General features: G+C 42.6%; 1 protein-coding gene across 2 annotated transcripts; it reads right to left on the bottom strand.

Moving 5' to 3' along the window:
- Positions 1–758: 758 nt before the first annotated feature.
- On the bottom strand, positions 759–10,141 carry RPL6 (ribosomal protein L6). 2 transcript variants are annotated; one of them, XM_067539497.1, is made up of 7 exons: positions 10,109–10,141; positions 9,035–9,199; positions 8,825–8,923; positions 7,607–7,750; positions 7,414–7,462; positions 6,566–6,750; positions 759–5,393 (listed from the first exon to the last, which is right to left on the bottom strand). In XM_067539497.1, exons 1-7 carry the CDS (start codon positions 10,124–10,126, stop codon positions 5,241–5,243), a joined length of 813 nt encoding a protein of 270 aa, XP_067395598.1. In that variant the 5' UTR covers positions 10,127–10,141; the 3' UTR covers positions 759–5,240. The 2 variants fall into 2 exon arrangements, with proteins under 2 accessions (XP_067395598.1, XP_067395599.1); XM_067539498.1 differs by having other exon boundaries at positions 10,105–10,128.
- Positions 10,142–10,630: the final 489 nt, after the last annotated feature.

The following is a 10,630-nucleotide window of genomic DNA, read 5'->3' as shown; positions in this document are numbered from 1 at the left end:
AGTGCCTGGGATGATATACTAAAGAGGACCTGGAGAAAACAAATTAACAAATAAGAAGCTATCCTTCTCCAGTCTCCTCCCATTCCTGCACAGATCAGTGGGAACTTCATCTGTACCTTGCATGCAAACCAAAACAGGCACGAGTAACAATTAAAATTGTAAACCTAAATGACTGTGACATCTATTTTAAGCTGCTACTTCAGTTCAATAGTAACAGGAGAAAGTGTATAGTGATCGACCCTTTACAATTCTAAGAACAAAAACTGCTGAATCTACATTCAGTAGATTCAGTAGTAACATAATGGACCTTAGATGAAGTTTCTGATAAAATTTCAAAAGTCTGAGACTCAGAGCCTGTATATAAACCACTAAGTCCTATTTACCAATTCCCTGAAAGAGTCAAAATCCCTGTATCGTTCCCCTCAACAGCATGCTTTACTCTGCTAATTGCATATTTGATGCTAATGAAGTACTGCTATGTTTGAATCTGTAACCAATTTTGGACCTGAATATCTTCAGCACTTTTGATTGGGGAGTTAGGGCTTTAGATTTATCTAGTTTCTTCTGTGTGTGACGCTCTTAGTATAAAGCAGTGACTCAGCTAGTCAGGACAGTAGAATTGTTTATATGTTCAGAATAGTGAGAACACAAAAAAGCTCTTTAGTTGTTAGAAATAGTGTGCAGGCAGTAGTAGTGGTGAATTTATTGTTTAGCTTTTAAAGATCTGTTCAAAGATTCAAATAATTTCTCTGTCAGTAATTTGGAGGTTGTTTTTATTTTCTATTTTTTCTATTCCTGGAATGTTTCAGAAACATCAAACAATTTCCCAACAGCTTTAAAATTACAAAGATTAAAATAGATTTGGATAAAGTAAAGTTGGATTTGTGGTCTGCAGGCTGCACCCCCTGGTTAGAGATGAAGGTATCTACAGTCTGTTCCATTTTATGTGGCAAAGAATGAGGGGACCAGTGTAGAGATCTAAGAATGGAGTAGGAGCTAGGATCTCCTGAGTTCGGTCTAATGCTTTCTGTTGCTTGAAGTGTCATGTATCCTCTCTTCCTCTATTTTGCCATCTGTTAATTGGGATAAAGTCCAGCTGTCCCCCAGAGGATGTTAAAATTGTTTAAAAGGTAATTCAAGATATGTGCTAAGTATTATCACACACATTAGGCACTTAGATACAATAGTGATGGTTGCTTTAGAAATGCCTAAGAAATTAGATATGTGTGGTCCTCAGCTGAGCAAAGGATGGGTATGAGTGAGTTACAGCAATTTTTCCCCATATAAAACATTCTCATGTGGGAAAAAAAAAGCTTAAACAAAAGCTGCTATAGTCTCCCAGATATTTCCTTAGAATTTATCAACACACCATCTGAACAACAGATTCTTAATTTGGAGACAGAGAAGGAGCATGCAATATTTCTGGATGTGAAAGAATCAGAACATTTCTTGCACCTGACTTGTCTTACAAGGACTCTTCCCTGAGGAAGATTTCTTTTCCTTTGTTTGGATTTATTGTACTTGAGCAGATTTGGGGCACACTGAAGTTCTTCCATGGTAATGACCATATGCTTCCCTTTGCTCCTTGCACATAACTTCAGTAAGAGTTCTGCCTGAATGACTGAGGACAGCACCTGCCCCTAGAGAGGTAAGAGTCACTTGACTTAATTTGTGATGGGCAATAGGATTTAGGAAAGATTTTGTTATTTTAATGGTGAATAGGCTTGTGGGTTTTTTCCCCAATCTTGTCAAATATTGTCATAAGACCTTTCCTCAGCTAGTTTTTAAGAAAATGCTGAATATATGCCCTTCAACTACCCACCTACCTTGATGAATCACTGACAAAGAATGCATCTAGTATACACTATGATTCTGACAGCAAAGGGAGAGAAAATTGTATATAGATGCTTTAGAGCAGTGGTTTTCAACCCTATTTTAATTTGCAGGCCCCTAAAAAATTTCAAATGGAGGTATGGACCCCTTTGGGAATCTAAGAGATAGTCTTCAGACCTTTAGGGGTGCACAGACCACAGATTGGAAATCACTGCTCTAGAGCTAATGTCAAATAATTATAACATTTGATATTTTAAGAGACATCAGGAATAGATAACACACAGGTCAACCTGCAACAATGCATGGCACGACCTGAAATATTTATGGGCCCCACCTGCTTAAGGGTGGTTGAAAACTGCTCATCAACTTGCCCTGCTGTACAATGTACTTTATATACGTGATCTGAAGTTGTATAGCACTGATGCCAATACTAACCAAAGAAAAATAATGTACCTTAAGTGGGAAAGCCAATTGAACAGGAATTTCTGCAGGAGATATTAGAAAGTGAGTGGTTTTCTCTGTAATTGGGCAGTTTAGTTGCAAATGTGTACACAATTGTGATTTTTGAGAGGAGAATGCTATTTACTATTAATGCCATCCTCTTCCAGATATTTCTGTGTAACTTGAAATGGAAAACTGGAACCAGTCAGGGTTGACCTTTTTTCATTTTAGAGCAATAGTCTCCTGTTAATGGACAAAGATTGAATCTCCCATTAGATCTCCTTAAGTACAGATGATGTGCCTATGTTCGTAGGAACCTAGAACTTTAGGTATTGGTAGAATGTATCACGTTACAAAACTAACTCAGAGCTATGCTGTTATCCTTACAAATAGGGCCCCTTGCTCATGCTAATGAAGCAATATCCCATGCTGGGGGCAGGAGGGAATAGGGAAAAAGCATAGGATTTTAAAAGAGCTGGCATGTTAAGAATTTGGTCAGGCTACGGGTGCAACCTGGGCAGTTTCACTCTACTTAATTTTGCACTAATCCACTTGGATAGGATATCCTGTTTTAAATGGATAGCACCTAGCTGTTATGGCCTGCAAGAAAATTGATATATTTGTTTTGAGATTTCTAGTGATTGGTAGATGAAAGGTGTATTATCCAAATACTAGCTGAACAAAGCTAATCAGCAAGCTTTAAAATGCTGGTGAATTATGCAACAGTGGGTTAGAAGGGGCCCTGGTTATTCAGTTAAGATACCTGAAGCATTGGTCAAAGACTAAGGACTTGTCTATATGGGGAAGTTTACTGGTATGAGTATCCATAGAGGGCGTTTATACTACGTAAAGATATGAGTTGGTCATGGATTCCATGACTACTTCTGGGGCAGAGCTGAAGCAGCAGCCAGGGTTGGGTCAGCCTAACTGGGGCTGGAGCAGTGCCTGGCACTGGCCCCAGGGACACTGGAGCAGCTGGCCAGCCACCAGAGTTCAGCCCCCACATCCACTGGGGCAGTGGCAGGGGTTGGGTCATCCCGCTTGGAGGTGGAGCAGCAGCGGGGCTGGAACAGCTGCCAGAGGTCAGCCCCCCCCACAGTGCTCTAATTAGTCCCCTCCTCCGCAGGGTATTTTTATTAAATCAGGGACAGATCACAGGCTTCCTGAAGTTTTGCTTATTGCTCATGACCTCTCCCTGACTTGTGCTAAAATTACCTATGACAGAATTTTACTCTTAATAATAAGCAGGAAACTTCCCTAAGTAGACAGACCCTCAGACTAGTCACTAATATTTAAAAGGGAAACAGCTAAAATTACTGTTCATTTATCTTACTTGTATTAAAAGACGTTATTTAGTGGAAAGCCTCCCTTAAGGCTAATGGGAGGTTCTGTATTGACTACAGCAGGAGTATCACTTATTCTGTGGAGAGCTGAAAAACAGTTTTAATCAGAGATTAGAGTTGGAAGGGACCTCAGGAGGTCATCTAGTCCAACCCCCTGCTCAAAGCAGGACTAACCTTAGCTGCAGCATAAGGGCTAGGGCATAAGTTAGTACCATGTAGCGCCTTCAAGCCATATGTATTTAGTTGTAGTGTAATATGGCCTAGCAGCCCTAGTGATGGGCTGGGGCCACTATACAAGACACTGTAAAAAACAACAACCCCCTCTCCTTATTCCCATGGCTAGAATATGGCCTTCATCTTGTCACTCAGCAATTTGTTCACTTACTATTATTGCATTCACCTTTGCTCAGCTGGAAGATTACTCACCTTTAGGCCCCTCACTATTTCTACCTTCTCCATCTCTCCCTTTCCTACAGCAACTTTGAGCTCACATTCCACCCACTAAAATGATCAGCAATGAAACAGTGAATGTTGCAGACTGAAGAAGAAAACTTGGGTTACACGTGAGAAGTTATTTTTGCAACACTGGGGGCTGCTTTTTTGTTTTTAAAAGATTTTATAAAATTTTGCAGAATCTGAATGTGTCATGAAGGTAATAAAAATACATTGAGTAGGCTGCCATATCGTCTGTGGCCCAGGAATTTGCCAGCAGTAGATTAGAGTGTGTTTTTAGACTACTTCACCCTTATGTAGCATATTTCAGTGGCAAATATTTAGAGCCCCACCTACATTGGAGGGACCCGTGGCAAGACCTGTCTATGGGTCCAGTGGTGCAAGTTTCCAAGCACTTAAGTACATGCTTAACTGAACACCTCAATAGTCCTAATCTACTTCTGTGGGACTACGTGCATGCTTAAGTGGTTTGTTGGATCAGCACCGAAGTGCTCAGCACCTTGCAGGATCAAGCTTTTGTATGTGAGCAAACGGAAGCATGGGTTAGGTGATTTGTCAAACACCCCCGGCAAGTCTGTCAGAGCCAGAAGCTGAATGCAGGACTCACCCCCACATCATCAGTAAGGAAATGCAATTTTACCAGGGAAAGCAAAATACCAGGGGAGTCACAAATAAACATGCAAACATTAAAGTTAATAGCTATATGGGTTCCTGTCAAGAAAGACATTTGACCCACTAGATGGCAAGACATGGAGCATATAGGAACACTTTGCCTATAAACCCTGAAAAAGTTTACCCCAATTTGACACTAGCACCAGTCAGAAGCCATAATATGCCTGTAGACGATATCTTTGCCAAGTAGCGTGAGCACCAAGCATAGCAGCCCTATCATTTGGATTTTAAATAGGACTAATGGTTGTAAAAGGGCATTTCTGAAAGCTGTCACTCACTCTTATGTCATGTAAGAAACCCCATTTGTTCAAAACGCAGGCCCCACATTCCTCGAAATAGCACTCAATTTAAAACCACCAGCAGTTTTCTAATCCAATCCAAACCTCATGCTCAGATCTGCACAACAGGACATTACAAAGTTAACGATAACTGGAATCAGAGAAATCTCAGGGTTGTTTTTTTTTTTTTTTCCAATTTTAATGTGATGTTTTCAGAAATTTAGAACACCAATTTGTGAGGATAAACTCCATTGGAGAGAGAAAATACAGAACGCAGGTAGCCACGCAGCTGAGGCACCTTCTTGATTACTGGCAGGATTTGTGAGTCCACAGTCTTCTGATCTGTCTTACGTTGTTCTGTTATCTCGTATTTCTAAAGAACAAAATTATGAGTTACAATACTGCAGAGATATTTAGACACAGTTGGCTATCCTTACGGAGCTAAGAAAATTCGGAGGGGAGGCTGGCTTCTTGCTTGCTGCCATGCCATGGGCTTTTTCACGGAGTAAGTTTCTCAGCATTCACTTGGAATTTTCCTTTCTAGGGAACTAAAAAAAGAGTAGCCCTATTTGTGCCACAGGACTAGTCACCTACAGTAGATAATTAAAACTGTTTGAGTTTACACAACGGATAAGAGTATGTTTAAAAAAGAGTAGGAACAGACCTTAGCTAAAAGAATGGTTGCTAGAGTTAATTAGCTCATGCTACGGTGCAAATGGAGCCTCTAAAATCATCACAATACATAGAACACTTATGGACAGGAGACCATGGAGTGTGCATTAAGAATCTTCAGGGATATTTTATGACTCAGTTTACAATACAAGACTGATTCTGTGAACACAGAAAACGCTGCTTGTTTAAGAACGTGTGTTCAAGCACCTCCTCCCTATTGAGTTATTTTGACAACAGCACCATTTTCAAATGGTCTTTTCCTAGCATTAGACACACAAAGTGGGTGAGGTAATATCTGAAAAGTTCTATAGCTCAAAAGCTTCTCTTTCACCAGCAGAAGTTGGTCCAATAGAAGATATTACTTCACATACTTTGGCCTAGTCTACACTGACCGGCAAATTCAGCGGCAGTCGACACGAGTTACACAAGCTACATAGAGTAGCTTGCATATCAACTTCCTAACTTCTGTTCTACATGCCGTCTCCACTACGCTGCGCTGACAGGAAACGCGTACCCATCGACACAGCACTACACTTTTTTTGGAGGTGGTTTTAATGTATCAACTTCCGGATGGACTGAGTGTGTCTTCACTACTGCTCAATCGAATCGGATAAACTGATCTGATAGCGGTGAATTTGTCACAGTCAGTGTAGACACAACCTTTGTCTATAATATCTTATGACTACCACGGCTACACCACTTTTCCCAGTTTTGTCATACATTTTGTCATGCATTTTAGTGGACTTGACCTTGCTTTCTTTAAGTGTTTTTACAAATTCTTAAACATTACATTTGTTTCATGGAAAAACATCCCTCCCCTTCCACAAACATTGGAAAGAATCTGCAAAGAGGAACACTTATTTTTATCCTTACTTCTTTCTCAGTGTCAAAGATCTCGCCTTCTTGATGTTTGGGCTTACGCAGCCTCTTCTTCTTGAAGTATGCATCAGTGAGATGTTTTGGGAGTTTCACCCCAGAGATGTCAACCTTGGTAGAAGTGGCAATAACGAATTTCTGGTGAGTTCTGCGCAGAGGGACACGATTGATGGCCAAAGGTCCTGGTGGCACAGAAAAATATCTAGAATGAGTTGCAATGTCAGCATATCACTAGAGAAATAGTGCTCCCTTTCTAGTTTGTGTCTTTAGCTAGACTTAAAGGAAGGTCAATTTTCCATTAGGAGGATTGGTTTGAAGTGACTGTGATCTCTGAGAGGAGAGTTGGCTTCACTTACACTAAAATCCAAACTATTAAAAAAAATTAGGAGACCCCTTTTCTCCACACTTCCGATAATGTTAAGAGTTTCCTTGTGTTGTCAGTATTTCCACATGTTAAAGCAGTGATACTTTTTCTAAATAGTAACATTAAAAACACATTTTTAATAAACTCTTAGTAGCTCCACAAGGCTTAACTGAAACTTATTGGTAGTGCTAATGAGGTGCCCTCTCTTGCTGAAGGAAGGACATTTCATTTCCTTTCTCAGAGTTCCAGTGCTGTCGAATGTTTTTAGCACTGCAGGATTGAATGATATCAGAACTTAGAACAGTTGATTACTGATACCTCAGGCTACTCAGAAAAAGTTCTATTTCCACAGAACTGATCTGGTGTTCTTAGGGAAGTACAACAACGCCAGTCATGGTAGAATCTGAAGACTGGTTGCCTGGACAGATTTACAATGAATTCAACAGGAATTAAATGTAGACTTGAGTGAAAAGTTTCTTACCTGTTACCAGCAACAGGCCACTAGCAAGCTGCTTCAGGAAGACCACGCGCTGAAAACCAAACAACAGGACATTAGTCTCAGACAGCAATGCTAAATGCAGTTTGATGTCTGGGAAAAGAATTAGGTCCCAATTTTTGTATAAAAGGTTACAGACGGAATGGGAGGATACATGAAAGAGACAATTCTCCTTTACCTTGCCTCTGTGGCGACCAGTGAGAATGATCAGAACAGTTCCTGGAGTAATAGAATCCCGCAGTTTCCTCTTGTGTTGGCAGAAGGGCTTTTTGCCATGACTCAAGAGCTTGCGAGGAACGTCTTCAGTTGGATAATATCTAGGCTAGAGAAAAAGCAGCAAAATATTAATCAGACTGCACTTTTGCTATTCCATCAGCCAACTTAGGAAAGAGTTTCACTGAGTTTTGATCCATCCCCCTTTTAGTAGATGCAACACCTCTTCTCTCACGGGAAGATGATCTTCCTTGAAAGGCTAGTTCCACTCTATCACCCTTTAGATTTTTTGTTTTTGTTTCTCTGTTGTGCGCAGGATTCTCTTTGCTGCAGGCTGGCATTTTATGGAAACACTCTTCTGTGTGAAACATGTTAGGTATGTAGTGTTGCATTTTGCGTCAGGTAGCTATTTGGTTCCATAGCATAGAAAAAAAAGCAAATATGTTATTTGTAATTGTGTTTACAATTCACTAAATATAAGATGCCAGAGATCTACTGTGCTTCTCATTCACAGGCCTATGCCCATTCAAACAAAGAATCTAGTCTATCATGGAGGATGTCAGGGTATTCCCATGGGAATCACCTTAATACTGCATGCAGTGGCATTATATGTCAGCAGGCGATTAACCCAGTAATATTACATCCAGAAGCCAACTGTACACATTCTCTGACTCAGGCCATGTCTATACTGCCCCACAGTTTGGACTACAGGGGTGTGAATAACAATGCAGACCAAAGTGCTGCACTGTAGCTCCCCCGTGTGAACACTGTGGGCATGAACCCAGACTGTTTCTAGTCTGCCTAGAACCGCTGCTCCCCAGCATTGTTAACTGTACCACCCTCTTAAGCCACAGTAAACAAACGTGACGTGCATCTCTGTTTAAAAGCAGGACTCTTACCCTCCCCTCCCGGAAACCCTCTAATATATCAGTCGGTCACTATCTTAAATGCAAGAACCTATAAAACAATTTAACACTAATATAAAGGCAACCTCTACTGAATATTGTACTCTCATAACCCAGAACTCCATCAAAAGCAGCATTCTTATCTACAGAAGTTTTTCATTACAGAATAGGAAGCACATTTTCTTCTCATGTACATCAGTGCAACCCTGTAGCTCACTGTTAAGCAGGAGCAAAATACTGGTTGTGCAATTTAAATGTTTTCACTAAGCTACTCTTACCATTTTACGAACTTTTACGACTCGGTTGCCTCCGTTCTTATCTCCCCCAACTGGTTTTGTGAGGGTAGCGGGTGCTTTCTCTCTCTTTTTCTTTTCTATCTACAGGCAAACCAAAGACAAACAAATTTCAAAACACGTTAACTGGTGAAAGTTTGAGAGAAAATGTAATTAGTCAAACATTAAAAAGTGTTATTCTTTTTCCCTTTATACCTTTGTTTCTGGAGCATCATACTTGCGCTTATACATGGCTTTTCTGGCATACATCGCTGACCGGGAATATTTCCCAATTCCTCGGGCCAGCACTGGGTTACGGCTTGCATGGTGCTTCCTAGGCTTCTTTGCCTTCTTCTCACCCGGCTTCTTCTCGCCTGCCATCTACCAAATATCAAAATTAAGTATTAGTGATATGTCACATTAAACAAAGAAACTGCACAGGAAAAAGTGTAATGACAGCAAAGAACAAAAGCAAATTAAACTTTAGAGATTTAAAGAAACGCAGTGTTCCTACAGCAGTCTTCAGACCATTAGGCTATACTTAACGTACTATTTTTTGCATCAAAGCCACCTAGATAACATGCAGCTTAATCAAGATGCACAGGTTACTGCATCTAGGCTTTAAACACAAGGCCACCTATATGGTAAATTTAGGTGCTACAATTCAGATACTAGGTGTCCAAGAGTACTGATGCAGAGATCCCAGGGAAAATGCAAACACAAGTTGGGGCTGCAGCTGCGTGGCAGCCCCTGAAGAGAGGGTCAACAACCGGCTTCCCAGGCTCCAGGCACAGCCACATGGTGACTTGTTTTTACATGCTCTACTCATACATGCCCTAGACAGAGTCCCCAAGCTAGGCAAGACCCAGACAGAGTTTACCGCAGGCAGCAGAGACTGAAGGCGAAGGAAGAGTCCCTGCTCCTCGGTGCCCCCCACCCACCAGATCTGGCCCTAGCAGGAGAATTTTGAACGTTCGGGCCAAAGGGGTGTTTAGCTGCCGGCCCGCTTCACGCCGGGCTGGGGTTACACTTTAGAGGCTCCCCGGAACCGCTGTTCCAGCAGAGCCTGGTCACCGGCGGCCCTCGGCCCGAGTGTGTGTGGGGGGGGGGGGGAAGGGCGGGGGGCTCCGTCCAGGCGCGCCAGAGGATTACCCCCCACCCGAGGCGCTATTCAAGTCAACCCATTACGGTAGCTGCCGGATTTCTGTTCCCCGGCCACACAGTAACCGCAGGGGCCATCCGCGGCCTACACTCCCCGAAGCCAGCAGGGCCCACGGACTCCCCACCTACGGGCTCCCCGGCATGCATCCGGGCCTCCCGGAGCCACTGAGCCGGACCCGCGGGGTCAGCAGAGCCTCCTCATGGCAGATGGCGGCGGATAGTAGCGACTGCTCCCCCGCGACAGACACGGCCACTCCGCCATTCTTACCTTCCTAAACGGGAAAGGAAGCAACGTCCGGGAACCTGTCACTAAAGCGAGGCTAGCGTCTGCCGTGACGTCATGCCGTCCACGCCGAGGCACACTGGGAAATGTAGTCATTGGCTTATAGCGGCGGCAGGGTGCTGGCTGCCCATAGGTTTCACAGGGGGGCGGGGAAGGGTTAAGATCTGGGTCAGAGGGAGGACACTCGTCACGGTCTCTAGTCTGGGCAGTAGTGAGAGTCAGTCAGGAGTAGGATTGACTGGATTCTGTCTTGGCTGGGGATGGCGAAGGAGGTATGTGATGTGTTGAGTATTTAGCGCAGGGGTCTAGGAACCTTGGTTCTGCTGATTTAAGCCCCAGTGTTGCAAACAGCTAAGTATTTAAGTTTA

Source organism: Emydura macquarii, unplaced genomic scaffold (genome assembly GCF_026122565.2).
Source record: "Emydura macquarii macquarii isolate MOO-44397 ecotype Brisbane River unplaced genomic scaffold, CSIRO-AGI_Emac_v2 contig_554, whole genome shotgun sequence".
In the NCBI taxonomy this organism is placed as follows: domain Eukaryota; kingdom Metazoa; phylum Chordata; order Testudines; family Chelidae; genus Emydura; species Emydura macquarii.
This window is presented reverse-complemented; position numbering and strand designations above follow the sequence as displayed.

Bases quoted from the DNA above. Each gene is read 5' to 3' on its own strand.
- RPL6 (XM_067539497.1), bottom strand. The intron at 8,924-9,034 runs GTATAAAGGGAA...GTTTGCCTGTAG, and splicing joins ATGATGCTCCAGAAACAAAG to ATAGAAAAGAAAAAGAGAGA. The intron at 6,751-7,413 runs GTAAGAAACTTT...CTGTGCCACCAG, and splicing joins TGGCCTGTTGCTGGTAACAG to GACCTTTGGCCATCAATCGT.